Genomic DNA, 20247 nt, shown 5'->3' on the forward strand with positions numbered 1-20247 from the left:
AAGGTGCCAAGAAGAAAACTCTAAGTTTTAAATTTAATTTTAGTAATGATTAGTTATATAAAACTGTACTTTTTTTGCTAAGGTAAGAATAAAACTCAGGTTTTGATTGTTGCTGTATGTTCCCAGCATCAACTACTTTCAACACAGTCAAGGTTAGAAGGGAACAAAACAGGAACGCTGGAGTGCAGAAAGATATTCTGCAATTCTGAGTTAGGTCAAGGTAGATAGGAACTAACAAAAATATGAGTAAAAAGCAGAATGCTAAGTGTGAAAAAGGAAAAGAAACAGAGGAAAATCCTAGTGACACAAAAGACCCCAGAACTGAACTAAGCAGGGGGTGGGACTCAGTCTCATCGTTACACGCCACTGTCCCTACCTGCATCCCTAGTCACTGCATGCCACTGTCCCTACCTGCATCCTTAGTCACTGCATGCCAGGGGCCCTGTCTGCATCCCTAGTCACTGCATGCCACTGTCCCTATCTGCATCCCTAGTCACTGCATGCCACTGTCCCTATCTGAATCCCTAGTCACTGCATGCCAGGGGCCCTGTCTGCATCCCCAGTTAGTGAGCCAAAAAATGATTGTGTGAGTGGACCAAGCATTTAATACTATTTTAAAGTTAATTTTTGCTGTAGACCACACAGAGAAAGCAAAGTTAACTTAGACTCTTACTCCTATAATGTTTAAACTGCTATAAATCAGAACAATTCCAGTCCCAATTTCTCAGCTTCTCCCTCCTTTGCCTCTCTTGTTGACTAGAAGCTCATGGATTGGATGTGACTGTCAACATTTTTAGGTGATAGTGCTGGTCAGGAAAATGCATATGTTGATGAAGTCTGTGTGTATCTAAATAGATTTTAACCCTGAGTTTTCTGGCTCAATCATCCTGGAAGTTTTCTAATTAGAAGTTTAACCTTAAACTCATATATGTCTGTCCCCTGTCTCCAGATATTGGGGGAAATTCTAAACAAGAAATGCTTTTCTTTAGTAAAAGCAGGGTACCGTTCCTAGAGAAAGGAATCAGATGTTTAGAAAGGCTTATCAAAAGCCTAAATTTATCATAAAGAATAAAAATATTTCAAACTAGTATTGCTTTATATTCATTTTAGTCTTAGAGGTAGATAACAAATAAATAAAATAATGTGTGTTTATCGCATAACTCTGGAAATACTTTTTACTTTATAGGAGAAACGCTGACTCATACATGTGCTGGAGGGAGCAGAGCAGATGCTGGAACATTCCTTCAGCCTTTGCCTGATCTCTCTCTGGCCTGAGGAGTGATGTGATCAATGAGTTCACATTCAGATGAACCCCAGCTGCTGATAAACCATGGAGTGGCTTTATGCAGTAGTGGCTGAGTCTTAGGGAACAATCTTTACTTGCCTAATTTCTATAGCAGGGGTCCTCAACTTTCCTAATGCTGTGACCCATTAATACAGTTCCTCGTGTTGTGGTGACTCCCAACCATAAAATTATTTTTGTTGCTACTTCATAACTATAGTTTCCTACCATTATGAATTGTAATGTAAATACCTATGTTTTCCAATGGTCTTAGAAGACCCATGTGAAAGGGTTATTTGGGGTTAAAACCCACAGGTTGAGAACCCATTCTTCTAGAGCAAGGCTAAACATTTGTAATTTTAGCCACCAGCAAGCAATTGAGAGGTGATTTCTATTTATTTACTTATTTCTTTCAACTTGAAAACACATTTTCTCTTCTCAGTTAAGGGGACCATATCAGAGGCCACCCACTCTGCCCACACATAACAGAAATATGAAAGTATTGTAAAGGTTTAGTGAGGTTGAAAAGGAAGTGAAAATCGATACCTCCGGTTTAAGAAGAGAAGGTCTCAACAGTTGATGCTGCCAAAGGAAATCAAAACAGGAAAAGATTTAGGTAATAACTCAGATGGGAAATGTAGAATACGATTGAGAGGAATAAAGGCAACAGCTTGAACCTGTCACTTAAGATATGACTCATTTTTCACATGACAGCTACCAAACTATTAAGTAATATTTTAGATAATTACTTGGGAACATAAGGTATATAAGAAGTAATTTGTTTTCATTTTGGTTACTTTAACAAATTTATAATAACCTTAATAACTAATACCCATAAAGATATTTTTTGTCTAAGCGTAATAGTATCAAGGATTACTTGGGCTTCTAAAAATAAATAACACAGGGTTATTTTGACAAGCTTAATCTTGGTTCAAGTTGTTTATCATTTTACTTCCCATCACATTAAGTCTAATTACATCCACTAGGAAGACTAGGAAACTGGAGTAACAAGATGCAGTATCTTTGGGATTGTATTTAAGGTGTGGTCCTCATTCCTCTATTTTTTTTTTTTTAGAAAATAAAATATGGATGGTTCACATTCAAGCATGTTTTCAAAGTCTTTTGTGAGTCAGGAAATTGTCCCTCCTCCAATTTTGCAGGGCCTCTAACTTGCCTTTTTACCCTTTTACTCATTCAGTGAACTGTGACAAAGTCCTTATCTGTAGCTTTCATGATAATTTATGCTTCAACTAGATGGGAACTAATGCATGATCAATTCACTGGCTCAGTGCATTTTGGGAGTAAATTGTTAAATGATGAATCTTCCTGTATGCCCTATGAAGGTAGGAGACAGCTCTGGAAGTGATCCTGTCTGTGAACCAGCTGCTCAAAATGAGCATTTAGACATGTAGCTCTTTGAACAGGAAAGGAAGTTTAGGGTAGAGACTCTAACTGCCACCTGCTACGATCATCCCTGAGAACTAGTTCTTCATATAGGTTATGAGTATGATTTTACATAGTCTAGAATAAATACAATCTGAATTATAAGCTACTTAGAGAATATATTTTCCATCCTCCTTTGGATTGAGAAGCTGTGTACTAAACCAAACTAGGTTTCCAGTAACTTTGCTGACACCATCACTCATAAATCTCATCCAAAACTATTGGTTAGAATCCTCAGAATGTTCTTTGTAGGCTGAGTCAGAGGAACATAATAGAAAACTCAGAGATTTTTAATGTTATGATTGACTTATTAGATATTTAAGATAGTTGGATTAGGTAGAACCCTGGACTGTTTTTTAGAAAAAAAATGTTAAGTAACTTTACAGCTCCTGAATTATATCTATTGAACCAGAAAACCCAACTTAGCATGCCATCACAGTCCCAAGTAGTTACAATTAAGGACAAAGACATCCATTTTTGTTTATACCCTGATTGAAAGACTTAAAACTCCAAAGTAAAGAAATAGAAAGGAAATGCATTAGCAAACATCATTAAAAGTTTTGATTGAAATAAAAGAAGGTAAAACTAGCTTCAAAAGAACCAGTATTTGTCCTATATATTATACAAAAGCTTTCCTTGAAGGCTTGGTGCTGTACCACATGATAAGGCCCTTACCTCTGGTGCAAAGCCTCCCCTGAAAGGCAGAAATGGAAACTTGTATTAAATGCATGGATTTTCAGACCAGAGAGAATTATAGATAAGGACCATTTAAGAGAATCAGAGGAAATATGATAATTTTTTACTAAAAATTGTCTCACTGGGGCATACCTCCTATAATATTATTAAGATGAGGAGATTATGAGTCATGTCTGAATGACTGAAAAATTATTTTCACAGATCTTGCTCTCATATGACCCATTAAGCACATCCATTGAAGAGGTAAAGGCATTGCCACACAGCCTGATGAACAGAGTTCAAACCCCAGGACTCACACAACGGAGAAAAAGAACTGACTCTTGAAAGTTGTTCTCTGACCTCTATCTACATGCATGTTATGGTCCATATGTTCCCTACCCCCATGCATGCAATATACCGAAGACATAAACCTGAAAATAACTTCATTATAATATAATAATATAATAATTCATTTTGATTCTATTATGATCAATGGGCATAAAGGTATTCTGTGCTGTCTCTTGTCTAAGTCTTGCTATGAATAATCGGTTCACTGAGGTAGAGATGCTTCTTAAACAGAAAATCAGGTAGGTATGTCCATACTCAGATTATATTCCGCAAAGTGACTGCAATTCTGTGTCAACTTGATTCTAACAATAATGAAAACAAAATAATTACTACCTCCCATGAGTCAATTACATCATTAGAACTAAAATGAAGAAGGTTCTAGAGATTTAACTTTCAAGTATTAAACACTATAAAAAGGTAAGTAAAGTTCATGGATCACAAGTTGTTCTATATTTGACGGCACTTGAGAGGGACAGGGGAGTGTAACAATATAGGTGCCACTAATTATGAGAGTTTTCTTTATCTGCTGTTAACCTTGTATACAATGGTGTTGAAGAGATGTTACTGAGTTGAAGGCACAGCTTTCTAAGGTACAACAAAAGTATCTTTGCTGAACACAGGCAGCCATAATTCTACAGCAGTGGTTCTCAACATGTGGGTCACAACCCCCTCTGGGCATCAAACGACCCTTTCACAGGGGTCAAACCAGATATTTACATTATGAGTCACAGCAATAGCAAAATTACAGTTATGAAGTAGCAATAGAATAATTTTGTGGTTGGGGGAGGTTCACCACCACACGAGGAACTGCATTAAAGGGTCACAGCATTAGGGAGGTTGAGAACCACTGCTCTACAGGATGAGTCTACATATGCAAATGTGCCTTAAATGGTTACCCAATAGCTTAGTGGAGCTGCTGGTTATGGGGCAAATACAATGTGAAGTAATCCTCAACAGTTTAATTTCTGAAAGTTTCTGTAGTGAATTTTAGTGTTTAATTCACTTCTGCCAATGCAACATGGCTATCACAACCATTCTGATTCTTGTATAACTTTATATATACATATTCAAATGTACTCCATTGTCTTTTTAGTGATAATAAGACATGGCTCATACTTAGGACTTAATTATGTTGATGCCACACATATCAGGTACTATATCCAGACAAATTCTACTTTCTAGGATATTTTAATTTTTTCCCTTTTATTAAATATGCAAAAAATTCAATATCCTGGTTTAGTGACTCCTACCTACAACCCCAGCCCTTGGAAGGCTGAGACAGAAGACCTGGCATGAGTGTAAGGTCAGTGTGGACTACATAGTGAGTCTGCAGCCATTGTGAGTTACGTGTTCAAGGTGACAGAGCAAGATCCTCTCTCAAAAGTAATCCCATACACACACACACACGCACACGCACACGCACACGCACACGCACACGCACACGCACACACACACACACACACTGGTGTTTTCATTGGGTAACTATACTGCTATTTGAGCTCCAAGGCAGAAACTTGTCCACAAGAGGAATATAACACAATCAATATTCATAATTATCTATGCTCTTTCAAAGCACGAATGTTGATAATTTTAAAATCCGTCAAATAATATCAATGTGTCTTTTATGTAACCCTATTACATTGTGTGTAGCAATCACTTATTTTACATCCTACGTCTGTATATATTTAATTTTAATCATGACAAATGTGTGATTAATGTTTTCTTTGAATTTTAAATAAGCTATGCAACCATCCTTTAACCATTGGGCAGACCCTAACAAATGCAGAGGAAAGGATGTCCTTTCCTTGGAGCATTGCAGAGAGGAGGAGCATTTAGGCCCATATATCTAAATAACCTTTCTAGGGCTCATGTAGAAGATATTTTAACTGACTTTCAGCAACACGCTATCAGAATCCACCACATAGCACAAGTTCTCAGGTATGTATATGACCAGCTGCCAACAGAAACTCCAACTGAAGCTTTTCAGTGAAAGAGATAAACAAAACAAAACACATCCAAGAATCCCAGGATGTACATTACTTTTGATTTGGAGGGAAAGTATCTGAAGCAGATGGGCTACCGAGAATAAGTAGACTTGCTGATTTTTTTAAAATCTATCTTTGTTAATCAGGAACGAACATTATCAAAGGGCTGTCTCAAATTTTAAGAGTCAAAACTCCAAAACCACGAAGCAAACAAAACAAAACAAACAAACAAACAAACAACCCATTTCAGAGATGACACACTAGCATTTGTCTCAGGCTTTTTGGACACACAGAAGTAACACCAAGCTTTTTAACCCTGGCTGGGACACTTCAGGAAAATATCTGCCGTTTCCTTGAAGTCATAGAAGCTGTGGTGGCTGGCTCAGCTGCTCTCCTGAAACACTACATAGCACTATTTTAAAGTTGCACCTTTCTCTGCTCAAATACTACAATGCTAGACTTCAACAAATAAAGGAATTTGTTTCACAAGTTGGGATTTCTGGTAGTTAAAATGTATTCAATGTGTTTCACGGGAAAAAGTAGTCATGTGTCTATATATGTAGATATGATTAAATTGAGTATGTATGCTTCATGAAGACAGTTGTGCTTAGCTTAGCCTTGATTCCCCAGAATTCAATCTGCTGAGCTCAGGAATATTTTAACAGCTACTGCAACTACAACACTTTCTTCCCATAGGATAAGTCTTTATCTTTGTCCTAAAACAAGGAGCAAACACATGAACATAGAGGTGATAATTCACCAAGTATAATCTCTCTTCATTTTGAACGAGATTTTATTTCATTTACTAAATAAATTGGATATCAAAGAACATTTTCTTGGGAGGAAGAATCCTAAAATTATAACTAAGGAGATGATGTCATAAAATGAAAAGGCTAAATTGAATAGCATTTTAGGCACCTTTGATAAAAATAAGATGTCTTACAAAAGTCAAGGGCATGAGATTTATTTTCATCATAAAGAAGGAAACAGAAAGCACCAAGATAAAGGGATAGAACAGCAACTGAAAAATGGGAAAGATTTATCATCTGAAAGCATACTAACAAGATTAAAACAAGCCAGAATGGAGAATAGCGTAAGAAAACCGATAACTACATATTATAGCACCTGAGATTGATTTGAAATCCCTGCTGTCTGTCATTCCCTACATTTCTAAGGAACATTTTACCTGGGAAACATTTCTTTTTACCAAATACATAGACTTCAAGAAAATAACAAGCCCAAGAGAGAGCACTACTGCACGAACATTCTGCTTTTTCTCTTTTCCCCCACTAGAACGTTCACATAAAACTATGGTCAAAATTTGAAAAAAAGTAACATTGCCCATCAACAAAGTCAACAAGCCTTTGGTTTTAGTTGGATCAGTACTTTTCATGCCCATATCTCCCCAATTAAAAACAGATAAAGTTACTTACTTTTTAAATAAATGTAGGACAAATAATGCTACCTTGAAGTTAAAGAAATTAAGGTAAATCTACTCTATGAATTAGTGAAGATGACATTAATTTAAATTAAAAGGGTGGAAGAAAACGGCATTTCATTGAGTTTGGGATTAAAACAGTGGAATCTTCTTTGACGTTCAAATTCTCATGTTCCACTTGAGGATTATGACCAAGAAAAGAATTGCCCAGTTAAAACAGGAGAAGCAACATTACAAAGATGTTGATTGACTGTGAAGTTGCACGTCAATTCCCTCAACAACCCTAACCAACGTTTCCTGGCTCTGGTCACGTGTGCTTTCCAGGTCTGTTTTTTCTGGAGGGCAAAACGTGTGTAGTTTTGAGATATGGGTGGGCGGGCAGTTTTTTTCTATGTGACTGTACATGTTAGACACCGACTTCTCCAGTTCTGCTAGGTTTTTCACATGTCTGAGGACCCCCTTGGGGTGTTTGTGAGGTTCCACGTCACACAGCGGTTTGGATGCTGGTGGCTGTGTCGTAGAAGATTTAGTTTCTCTGGCGTGTGCGACACTGGCAGTGCATTTAACAGCTGGTGTACAAATGCTGTCCGTGGGAGGAACTGGGGTTGAAGGAGGCGGTGGGCAGAGGCGTGGAGCTGGCGGTCGAGGAAGAGGAGGGAGCGATGGTGGCGGAGGTAGAGAAGACGTACGGGGAGTAGATGTGGGAAGAGAAAATGTAAGAAGTTGGGGAGGAGGAGGATTAGGAGGAGAGAGGGGAAGAGGGAAAGTACTAAAGGCAACAGGAGGTCGAGGGAGGGGAGGCCGTGGAAGGGAAGCAGGGATGTTAGGTGGATGGGGAAGGTTTTCAAAGGAGTTCCTTTTTGTTTTCGGGTCTAACGTACAAGTGGGGGTCTCTCTCTTAAAGCCTAGAGAATTTAAAACACAGGGCCTCGGAGGAGGAGGAAGTTCCAAGGTGCAGTCAGGAGGAGAAGCCACAACATTCGGTTCTGACTGGAGTTCCACAGCTCTTGAAATGGTTGGCAGAGTTGAGAAGGAAAAGTGAGACCAGGAAGAAGAGAAGGAGGAGCCGGAAGAAAGAGATTTCAGCTGCTCTGTTTGCTGTATGAGTAGGGCGTCTTTATGTCCCCTGTCCTTCTCTGACCCGTGGGCATCTTCGGTGGTGAGCAGTGCATGGCTGCTACCTCTCTGGCTTGGGTGGGGTCCAGTGCTTTCGCATTCGGCTTTCTGCCTGGTGATCTGCCACTCCACCAGGTCAATGGTCTCTGGTCTGTTGGGAGCTTTCCACATCAGCCTCCTAGGAAAACTCACGGACTGATTCCACATCCTCTGAATCTTTTCTCTTGGGCCCCTCAGCGACTGACTCTTAACTTGTGTTCTGGGTGAAAACAGCTCTTTAAAATCTGTTCTTGGCGAAAGGTCAGAATTGGTTGACCTTTGGCCTATACTTTCCATATAAAGGGGATTATGGGTACTTAAATCATCCTCATCAGGAAGAAATGAGAACGTCCTTGCTGGGTGAGGCTGGCTGTCCTTAAGTGGTCCCTCTACATGAGCCGGCTCATGAGACTCAGTGGTACTGGAAGAAAAGGCCATCCCATCGTGATGACTGCTCCTGTCTTCTGGGACTGAGTTATTTCCCCTGCTTTGTTCAAAATGGTAGAGAAGGAAAAGACTTGAAAGAGAAGAAGGAGACAAGTTGTGAAATAGCTTTCATAAGAAAAGTGTTCTCACGGCTACCACTCTATTTTACATTACAAAGGCTTAACAATGCTACATCACTGAGGTAGAACATCATCTCTTTCAAGATCCTATTCTAGAAAAGACAGGGCAGGGGCATCCAGAGTGGGGAGAGGGATGAGAAGTTTTCATTTAAATATCAATCTTTAGACTGCCCCCCCCACCGTGAGTTTGATATAGCAAAATATCTGGTTCCATATCTAACAATTTGCTCCTATATAAGCCATAGTTTTGGAGAGTGTGGACAGGCACCTCAGTTTTTTTTTATGTACCCCACAAAAACCCTCAGCTTTGATTTTGCATCCCACCTTGCTCAGAGCCCACTGTTATGTATGGGGTCTTGGCAGTATATCAGTTAGCAATTGCCCATTATATTGTATCACAGTAACTCTGGGAGCTAAATATATCCTCTGATATAAAACAAAATTTGTAAGACCATACAGAAAGGGATAGCTCCCTTCCCTGTTTAGAATGACAGTTTCTAAAGACAGGATAGAAAGTCCTCAGAGAGTCCAAAGGTCATAGCTGAGATATCAACTTCATGATACAATCCTGAACTAAAATGGCTTCTTCCCATTTAAATTCTATGCTTAATTATTTTTAAAATACAGAAAATACAAAAGGTAAATTTACATTTTCTGCGGATACAATGTGGGTCAAATTTTAGTCAAGAGTCCCCTTAATGAAAACATTTATGTTAAAATAACATGTTTTTTGGTATCACTGCGTGGTTTGCTCATGCATGAATATGGAGCAAGTGCCCCAAGTAGGTGTGAGTTCTAACTAAAGTTAAAACGTTTCAGAGCACTAATCCAGGGCCTGAACTATAAGCATTGGGACCTTCCTTCTGAAAGGCTAGGTGACATGTACTTTACATAGCCCCTGATTAAGTTTGCCCTCAAGCTAAAGTCTAACAGCAAATTAATTTTGTTAGTTGTTTAATGTTTGACATTAAAACATATATAGGTATATATCTTAATATAAATTAAAACATAAATATTTTGAGTAAGAAATAGTTATTCAGAATGGGGTAATAGATTAGGCAATAAAATGACATGTAAGTTTGAAATTTGATGACAACAACATGCATGCTCACAAGGGGCCCCGATTATCAGCCAATCTGAGTAATTTAGAAAGTATGGACAACTGGATCAAAAGCAGACAACAAGGACTTTTGTCTTTCCTACGCTTGGAAAGCTATTTTAAAAGCACATCAGATATCATTTAACTTGATATTATATAGCCATTAGTTTTGGAAGAAGCGATCTATGGAATCACAGATGACACCTATGATCAAAAGAACTCTATATGTGAAATAATGATAAAGATACTTTTGAAATCTTCCCTGGTGTATATGAGCACTGTCACATCAGCAGGAAGCTAGGCAGGGAGGATGAAATCATTTCCTTTTAAACACGAACGCCTACATCGTGACAGATGAGGACCAGCGTGCAGACAATCATACTGCTCAATCCATCCCCTGCATCTACTTTCTAGCAGCCTTTTATTAGAATGATATTATTTACTTACTTATGCCTATGTGTCCACAGGTGAGAAAGAGAAAACATGTGGCAGGGGAAAAAAGTTTTAGCTGTCATTAATTTGAGGCGATTATGCAATACTCACAGACACTTGCTTTAAACAATACACACATCCAAGAGAGAAAAATGCATGTTCTAAAAATTTTTTTCTTTCCTTTTATTCATGAGAATAAAATCTAATAATGTTTCAGATAAAACCTTGTGGCATTGACTCCAGTGTCTTATCCTGTAGGATTTTTATCTAACAATCTATTTGCTGTAGATATGTAGAATTTATCTTTGTGAAACATGGGTTATCTTAATCATGAAACAGAAATTTTCAATAATACCAAGAATCATGAATGTGTCAACTTTAAAAACTGGTTAGTGTGCACTATATTAGGTAGATGGTACTGGTTTGGGGAAGAAAGAAAATGTATCAAGTACTAGATGAGTATTGTTATAGAGTGTTAAATTTACATGAAGTTATTACTATGTGAAGATTTGGTTTTTCTTTAAAAAAATATTTGGTAATAATTCCCTTGGAGCTGGTTTATTTTGTAGCTTGCTACAATCCTTATTAAAAACCATTTTCATTGAAAAATGAAGCATTTCTAAAAATGAGATAAGGTTCAGAGTTAAAATGTTTCAGTACATAATTGAAAAATCTATTGCAATTCTTCTAGTGCAAATAGACCTTAAAGACTGTGAGCTGAAATTTACCCTCCCCAAACTCCACTGACTGCAGATGCTGCTGCATTCAACCTGCTTTTGTAAAAGTGGATCAGCTATTGTTCGCATATGTAAATACTGCCAACTTCACACTAATGCCTTTTTTTTTTTTTTTTTTTTTTTAAATCTGAACATTGTGTCTGGGAAGAGCTGCTCAGTATATTCAGAGAATCAACTCATGTTGGCTCAATTCCTACTTCACCAGTAATTCAATGAGGGTGATAATTGTAGACTATGAAAGAGGTGGAAACACACACTTAAGGAATGAATCCTGTGTGCAAATAGAATGCTGTGCTGTAAATTTTGCTTTAACTTCGTCGTACATAGGATGTATATACCGTCTATTAGATCTTATGTATTACTTATATTTATACAACACTAAAATGGCACCCATATACATTTTACAGTATTCTTCATGTATACTATTACTGATACTGCATATACTATTCATGCCTCTGTCTAAACTGGTTTTTCCAGTAGAAGCAATTTTCATGATTTTTGAGACTCACTTTACTATTGTGAGTAAATGCTAGAAACATAAAAGATACATGGTTTTAGTCACTAATAATGAAGTTTCCTGAGTTTAGCTCTCTTCAAAATTGTATAGTATACTTGGTTGCTTATCATGCCCCAAAGTAGTTGCTCTTGAAGTTTCATAATAATTATAATACAAGTTAAATCACGTCAGACTGTGTGGGTTGGATCATTTGACAGAAACAGTTGTGAAGTCTCAGGCATACATTAACAAGTTCTGTCAAAATGTCTGGCTTAAAATTGCTTAGAAATTCCACAGGGCAGAGGTGGTGACCACAGCCGCCTCTGAGCAGTACAGTGAGCAAACTGTTCAGAGCACACTGTGCCTTTGAATAGTTCAGATTGAAGTTTTCCTTCATATAATATCCTACAACAGCATCTTAAGAATGTCTGATTTTAAACTACAGAATTTGGTTGTCAATTGGGAGGGTTTTTTTGTTTTCTTTTTGTTTTTATTTTGTTTTCTCCCCCCCCCCATCTCAATCCAGGAATTACCATCTTACCATTTGGATTTACTAAAATCTGCTCCCTGGTTGCTTTTTTAAAATCTATAATTTTGTTCAGGGAATCGTCCCAATATCATTAAGATTGGGAGATTAAATATAATATCTAAACTCCATTCTGTAGTTGTGTCCTAACATGGATATCGCTTTTTTTTTTTTAACAAAATATATGTTTTTCTGTAATTTTCTTTTTTTTCTCTTGACCTGTTTGCTTTTTATTTTTGGCTACAGTTTTCCAACTTAACTTTTCAACTATTTTCGACTTAATAATAAATGATAGCGTGTAAGTGTAATAGGCTTACAGCTGCATTTCCACAGAGGCTTGGAACCAACTTCACTCAGAGCATCCACCCCACCCCAAAGCAGCCGTTCCCCTCTGTTACTCACATGGCGCTCTCTCCCAGCTCCTCATAGAGATGTGCCCCTGGGGGTGGTGGCGGTGGGGGTGCGGCAGGTACAGGGGCTGCAGGCTTGGCAGCAGGCATGGCAGACTGGATTCTTGCTGTCTTGGTGCACTCAGCCTGGCGTCTTGAGTAGAGTAAGGGTGTCTTGTGAAACTCAGTTTAGAAACCACAAACAATCAACAGGCTATTGTTTTAATAACGAGGTCTGTCATCCGCGGGACCCGCTTAAATTATTCACAAATATTTGAACTAATAAACTGATATAACAGAACAGCCTCATGTTCAATATGTAAACATTTGCTCCTTGAATAAACAATAGAATTCACGGAAGTATTTTCAAATTAAGTTGATTTCTCCTAATGTCCATGATACAGGTGTTAGAGGTGATTTGTGATTTTAAGTGTCACAGACAGTATTCAACGTCTTTCTTAAAATTGCAGAAATGATTAGAACACACCTTACCTTTCATGTTACTGTTATAACAAATGGTCTAAAATCAGCTTAAACACACACACACACACACACACACACACACACCTCAAAATCTTAAGCTCAAATAAGTGCTAAGAAAATAATACACAGTTTAGGATGGTATGACTACTTGATCAATAGGATCTGTGATTTCTCATTTTCTATTACATAAATTCATGTGCAAAAACATTCATAATTATACTTACACTTTAAACCTGTTTTTGGAAAGCAGTGTGTAAGAAGAAGAGAGAGCGGCATTAGAAATACTGTACTCATGGCTTTATAATGTGATTTGCTGTCAATTATGAACAATTTACTGATTAATCTCTTAATGTCACAGTAGCAGGGAAAGGAAGAACTTCAATTTGGTGAGTGAATTAGTAGAGACTTACAAGTTATTAAAACATTCACCACAAAGAAAAATAGGTAAACTGAAGGGAGTAAGAAAAACTGTATTAAAACACACATCTGTGAGTTTCAATTCTCAGAAGAAAATGGAAACTTGAGGATGACCTGATATTTATAAAAAGTTGTTTGTTTAGTCCATTGGAGGAATATTGATTTTACTGATGTCAGAATATGATACACTCCTTTGAGGAACAGTTGAATGAAATAGAGAAAGAACACCACAGAATAAATGTGGAAATTAACACTAGATTGATGTCTGAGTGATTTTTTTCAGTACTGTTTATGAGGAACTTCAGATTTAATATAATAATCAATTGGCTAAGAAAACAATCTTAGCTTGTATCAACCCAAATGTTATGTTTGCAGCTTCAGATGACCTTCGTTATGAAATTATCCACTTAACATCTTCACTTGGAACATTTCAAGTTGGAACTAACTCATTGCATTCAATTTAATAGAAAGTGATTTAGTGATTGAAAAAAAGGTATGATGACCTAGTTTTGTGTGTCAACTTGACACCCCTGGGATGAGGGAAACTCATTGAGGAATTGCTTCTATCAAACTGACTTGTGGGTGCTGTTTTATTTTTTCAGCTTCTCACAAGTTAGCAACATTTGGGAAGAAAGAACCTCAATTGGAAAATGCTTCCATCAGATTGCACATAGGTAAGTTTATGGGACGTTTTCTTGATTAATGAGGGAGAGCTCAGCTCTTGGTGTACGGTGACAGTCCTGAGAATGTATGCTTGTCTTTCTAAGAAAGACTGCAGCCTAGAAGCAAGCAAGTAGGCAGAACTCCTCCATTGCCTCTGCTTCAGGTCCTGCTTCAAGGTTCCTCTCTTGAACTTCAGTCCTGGTTTCCTTTGGTTATGGATTATGATCTATAAACCAAATCATCTCTTTCTTCCCCAGGTTGGTGTTGATCAGTGTTTTATCACAGCAAAGAAAAGCAAATTAGTAGAGAAAGGTTTCAGTGTAAGAATACATTAGGAACATCTTAATGCTTTCCCTGTAGGTATTTTAAATAATGAATAACTTAGCTTTTCTACAATTATTTCTTAGTGTTTGTTATGTCAAGTATGTATAAAATTTTTTGCAATTGTCCACTATTTACTTTTTGTGGCACCCTAAGGGCTACTTCTCCTTTCAATCAACTCTTCATTTTTTTAAATGGCTGTCAGCAGGGACATACTACTAATTTCTCATACCTGGTATTAGGTCCAATGTATTCCTTTCTTACTTCAGTTGCAGATACTTTAAATACTTAAATTCCTTGACTGCTTCATAGATATTAAATAGTTTTCACATATAGATAATCCAAAACAAGCGTAGTTTACTGTATGTAGTAAGAGAAAAGACTAACTCTATCCAGCCATTGCATTTATGACAAACTGTACTCTAGCAAGGGTGCCGGGAAGAGAGAAGCCATGTCAAAGGCCACAGGTGTGGTGTTGAGAGTACCATGATTTTGCTAACACTGCATTGTCTTCATAAAGGAAAACATAACTATAAGGAATAAAAGAAACAAAAAATAAAATGAAACGACGGAACAACTAACATGACCATATCTAGCCAGGTTAGAGACCCTGCCATCTTTTCCATGAAACTGGGCGAGGAGCGACTCTGCTATCATCTCGTTCTGCTTTCTCTCTAGGGGATTTTCTCGGGAGCTTTTGACCCACAGAAACGAATGTACAAAGCCGGGAAGAAAATAGTCTTGTGAGCAAAGACTTATTAGGAGCAAAGGACGCTAAGAAATGTATATAGTCTGCAGTGTTGCATTTGAGGAAGGCGCTTTGGTACAAGTGGAAAAACACAGTGATGGAACAGTTACACCATCAACATTTTGCACCACAAAAGCTACTTTACCAGGTAGCTTCCTGAATACCTTCCTGAGAATATCTGCTTAGCGTCCCCCATACTCACTGTCGGTAGCTCACTAAGACAACCAAGATGGCTGGGATGCAGCAGAGGATGATGATGAAGGCCAAGGCCAGCAAGGCTCCTTCCGTGTACCCTAAGCTTTCTCCTCGCTTCTTGATACTTGTCACCGCCTCAGGAGTCCGGATCTCCAGAATGCGGCCTCCTTCCCCATAATAAGGCTGGAAGTCTTTATTGATATCGAGCAGTTTGCCATCCAGGAATCTTGATGGTGAGACAAATGGGAAAACTAATTAGGTTAGAGGAGCGGAGTCAATTCGAAATTAAAATTTATCTTTGAAGTCTTTTGATATTTTGAATTTAATATGCAAACTGCATGTGAGGGTTAGTAGTATTAACTCAAGACCTGGGAAGCAATGCCTGTGAGGAATTGTCTAGGTTAAGGTTAGCCTCTGAGAGTGTCTGTAAGGGACTGTCCTGATTACATTGGGAAGGGAAGACCTGCCCACGGTGGGTGGCACTGTTCTTTAGACCTGGGATACTGGATGATACAAAGGGAGATAGTGAGCACAGTACATGTGTGTTGGTTACTCTTCCGACTGTGGATGCACTGTCCATATCCAGCTTCTGTGACTACAATCACTGAGGGTCTATAATTTGGTATTGTGAGCCAAGTAAACTTTCCCCACCTTTACGTTGGTTTTTTCAGAGTTACTTTATTATAGCAACAAGAAAGGAAACTGCTGATCGTAAATATACACTGTTGACCCCAAAAAGCAAGAAGAAAGGATTGTGAACACCGTCGCAGTAAATACATATTAAAGTTTAGGGAGATCAACAGGTTTATCCTTATTCATGACAGGATACACAGAAAGAGTGTGAAGTTATGGTTTTTATATGCCAATTAAACAAAGAAAAATAGAAGCTGAGTATAGTGGCATACAGTGGTAATCCCACCCCAATCCACTCTCCCTCCATCTCTGATCAGGAAAGGGCAAGTATCCCATGAGTATCAATAACACATGGCATATCAAGTTGCAGTAAGACTTAGCACCTCCCCATGCATTGAAGCTGTGCAAGGTGATCCCAAACATCTGTAAAAGGGTTGGAGACAGCCCCTGTTCCCACTGTTAGAAGTCCCATAAGAGAACCAAGCTACACAACTGTAACACACACAGAGTGCCCAGGTCAGGCCCATGCAGGCTCCGTGGTCATCAGTTCAGTCTCTGTGAACCCCCATGAGCCTAGGCCAGTTGAATCTGTGAGCCTTCTTGTGGTGTCCCTGACCCCTCTGGTTCCCACAATCCCCTCTCCTCCTCTTCTGCCGGATTCCCCTAACTCCGCCCAATGTTTGGTCATGGGTCTGCACCCATTTCCATCATTTGCTGGACAATACCCCTCTGATGGCAATCGGGTCAGGCACCAATTTGGTCACAGGAGATGGCCAGTTTGTTTATATGGTGGACCTGCATTGACAAAATTTTCAAATGTTGAACTATCCTTGTATCTCTGCAATGAAGCATACTTGGTCATGGTGGATGATCTTTTTGATGTGTTCTTGAATTCAGTTTGCAAGTATTTTATTGAGTATTTTTGTATCTACATTCATGAATGAAATTCGTCTGTAATTCTTTTTCTTTGCTGAGTCTTCACTGGGGCTTTACAGAGAGAATTTGGCAATGTTCTTACTGTTTATATTGTGTGGAATAATTTGAAGAGTAATAGTATTAGCTCTTCTTTGAATGCCTAGTAGAAGTCTGCATTAAAACCATCTGGCCCTGGGCTTTTTTGGTTGGGAGAATTTTAATTTCCTTAGGGATTATCAGTCTATTTAAATTGTTAATCTGATCTTGATTTAACTTTGGTGAGTGGTAGGCATCAAATTTGTCAATTTCTTTTAGATTTTCCAATTTTGTCACACACAGGTCTTTGGAGTATGACCTAATGATTTTCTGGATTTCCTCACTGTCTGTTGTTATGCCCCCCTTTTCATTTCTGATTTTGTTGATTTGGATATTCTCATTCTGTCTCTTTATTAGTTTGGGTAAGGTTTGTCTATTCTGTTGATTTTCTCAAAGAACCAACTCTTTGTTTCATTGATTCTTTGTATTGTTCTCTTTGTTTCTATTTTTTTTTTATTTCAACCCTCAATTTAATTATTCCCTGGCATCTACTCCTACTAGGTGAGTTTGCTTTTTTTTTTTCTAGAGCTTTCAGGTGTGCTGTTAGGTCGCTAGTATGAGATCTCTCTAAATTATTCATGAAGGCACTAAGTGCTATGAACTTCCCTCTTAGAACTGCTTTCATTGTGTCCCATAAGTTTGGGTATATCATGCATTCATTTTCACTGAATTCTAGGAAGTCTTAACTTTTTTCTGTACTTCTTCCTTGACCCAGGGGTAACTCAATAGAAAGTTGTTCACTTCCCATAAGTTTGTAGGCTTTCTGTTGTTTCTGTTGTTGAAATTAAGCTTGAAATCATGATGTTTTGATAAGATACAGGGGGTCATTTCATTAAATTTTACTTTTATCTGTTGAGGCTTGCTTTGGGGCTGAGTATATGGTCAATTTTGGAGAAGGTTCCATAAGGTTCTGAGAAGAAGGTATATTCTTTTGTGTTTTGGTGAACTGTTCTGAAGATATCTGTAAGGCCCATTTGAGTCATAATGTCTGTTATTTCTGTTTAGTTTCTGTCTGGATGACCTGTTCATTGATGAGAGTAGGGTGTTAAAGTCTCTTACTATTATTGTGTAGGGTTCAATATCTGATTTAAGCTTTAGTAATGTTACTTTTACAAATGTGAGTGCCCTTTCATTTGGGACATACATGTTCAGAATTGAGACATCATCTTGATGGATTTTTCCTTTGGTGAATAAAAAATGCCCTTCTCCATCTCTTTTGATTAATTTTGGTTGGAAGTCTATTTTGTTAGATACTGCAATAGCTACACTTTGGTCCATTTGATTGGAAAAATCTTTCCAGCCCTTTACTCTGAGGTACTGTCTATCTTTAATGATGAGGTGTGTTTCTTGTATGGATCCTGTTTTCATATCCAACCTGTTAGCCTGAGTCTTTTTATTGGCAAATTGGGTCTATTGATATTGAGGGGTATTAATGACCAATGATTGTTAATTCCTGCTATATTGTTGTTGTTGTTAGTGTGTGTGTGTGTGTGTGCGTATGCATGCGTGTGTGTGTGTGTGTGTGTGTGTGTGTGTGTGTGTGTGTATTTCCCTTCTTTGGGTTTTGCTGGTGTGAGATTATCTATTGCCTCTGTTTTTGTGGGTGTAGTTAACTTCCTAGGGTTGGAGTTTTCCTTCTAGTACCTTTTGTAGGGCTAGGTTTGTGAATAGATATTGTTTAAATTTGACATTGTCATGAAATATCTTGTTTTCTCCATCTATGATGATCGACAGTTTTCCTGGATATAGTAGTCTGGGCTGGGCATCCATGGTCTCCTATAGTTTGCAAGACATCAGTCAGCCAAGGTTTTTCTAGATTTTAGGGTCTCTGTAGAGAAGTTGGGTGTGATTCTAATAGGACTGCCTTTATATGTTATTTGGCCTTTATTTCTTTGCTGCTTTTAAATTTTTTCTTTGTTCTGGATGTTTAATGTTTTGACTATTATGTGGTGAAGGAATTTTCTTTTCTGACCCAATCTATTTGGTGTTCTGTAAGCTTCTTGTACCTTTATAGGCATGTCCTATCTAGGTTGGGAAATTTTTCTTCTATGATTTTGTTAAATATATTCTCTGAGTTTGTGAATTGGGTTTCTTCTCCTTCTTCTATTCCTATTATTCTCATATTTGGTCTTTTCATAGTGTTCCAGATTTCCTGAATGTTTTGTGTTAGAAAGATTTTTAGGTTTAACATTTTCTTTGACCGATGAATCTACTTCCTTTATTGTATCTTCAATGCCCGAGATTCTCTCTTCCACCTCTTATATTCTGTTGGTGATGCTTGCATCTGTATTTCTGTTTGCTTACCCGGATTTTCCATCTCCAGGATCCCTCTGTTTGTATTTTCTTTATTGCTTCTATTTCCATTTTCAGGTCTTGAACAGTTTTCTTTATCTGTTTGTTTGTTTTTCTTGGCTTGCTTTTAGGAATTTATTAATTTCTTCGATTTTTTTTTGTCTCCCCCCAATTTCTTTAAGGGATTTGTTTATATCCTCTTTAAGGGCCTCTATCATCTTCATAAAGTCATTTTAAAGGTCATTTTCTTGTGTTTCAGCTGTGTTGGCTTGTTCAGGTCTTGCTGTTGTAGGATAGTTGGGCTCTGGTGATGCCATATTGCCTTTTCTATTATTGATTGTGTTCTTATACTGGCGTTTAGGCAGTGGATTGGTCTAGGTGTTGATTTTTGCATTTGTCTTTTTAGATGGGTATTTTGTTCCTTGATTTCTTATTCCTTTCTGGTCTTCTGGCCTAAATGGCCAAAGGTTGTGGTGACTAGCATGTCTTCAGGTGTATTGGGATGTCCTTCTGGGGTTTGGGGGAGGGGGGTTCCTAGGTCCTACATGGCCTCTGGTAAAGCTGAAGTCTTCCCAAAATTGTAGAGCAGAATATGGAGCCCAGAGAAGGGGTGGCAAGCTTGGGATCTTGGATCTGATCTTGCCTCTGGGGTCCCTAGGACCAGCCTGGCCTCTGGTACAGCTGCTGAGGCTGGGGTCCCTGGATCCTGCCTGTGCTCCAATAAAGCTAGTCTCTTTTTGACGTTGTAGACCTGGGGTCCCTAGTTTATCCTGGCCTCTGAAAGCAGAAGTCTTCTTCCAAAGTTGTAGACCAGGATATGGAGCCATAGGCAGGGTAGGGTGTGTATGTGCAGTCTGGAGTTGCTGGGCCGCCTTTAAAGGGGCTTTGTGTGTGATGGGCAGTGTCTTCCCTG

General features: G+C 38.2%; 1 protein-coding gene across 9 annotated transcripts in view; it reads right to left on the reverse strand.

Moving 5' to 3' along the window:
- Positions 1 to 20247, reverse strand: part of Pcdh15 (protocadherin related 15) — a 1398279-nt gene that overhangs the window by 6804 nt on the left and 1371228 nt on the right. For 4 of the 9 annotated variants that reach the window (XM_037199984.1, XM_037199982.1, XM_037199981.1 and 1 more), the window contains 5 exons: positions 15406 to 15624; positions 13279 to 13287; positions 12585 to 12725; positions 10439 to 10444; positions 7403 to 8843 (listed from right to left, as the gene is read on the reverse strand). In XM_037199984.1, the coding sequence (XP_037055879.1) occupies positions 7403 to 8843; positions 10439 to 10444; positions 12585 to 12725; positions 13279 to 13287; positions 15406 to 15624 (1816 nt within the window). Of the gene's footprint in view, positions 1 to 5160; positions 8844 to 10438; positions 10445 to 12584; positions 12726 to 13278; positions 13288 to 15405; positions 15625 to 20247 lie in introns of those variants that run through there. The other 5 variants (XM_037199985.1, XM_037199983.1, XM_037199980.1 and 2 more) reach the window with 4 other exon arrangements.

The sequence above is a fragment of the Peromyscus leucopus genome, chromosome 16_21 (assembly GCF_004664715.2).
Source record: "Peromyscus leucopus breed LL Stock chromosome 16_21, UCI_PerLeu_2.1, whole genome shotgun sequence".
Lineage (NCBI taxonomy): Eukaryota > Metazoa > Chordata > Mammalia > Rodentia > Cricetidae > Peromyscus > Peromyscus leucopus.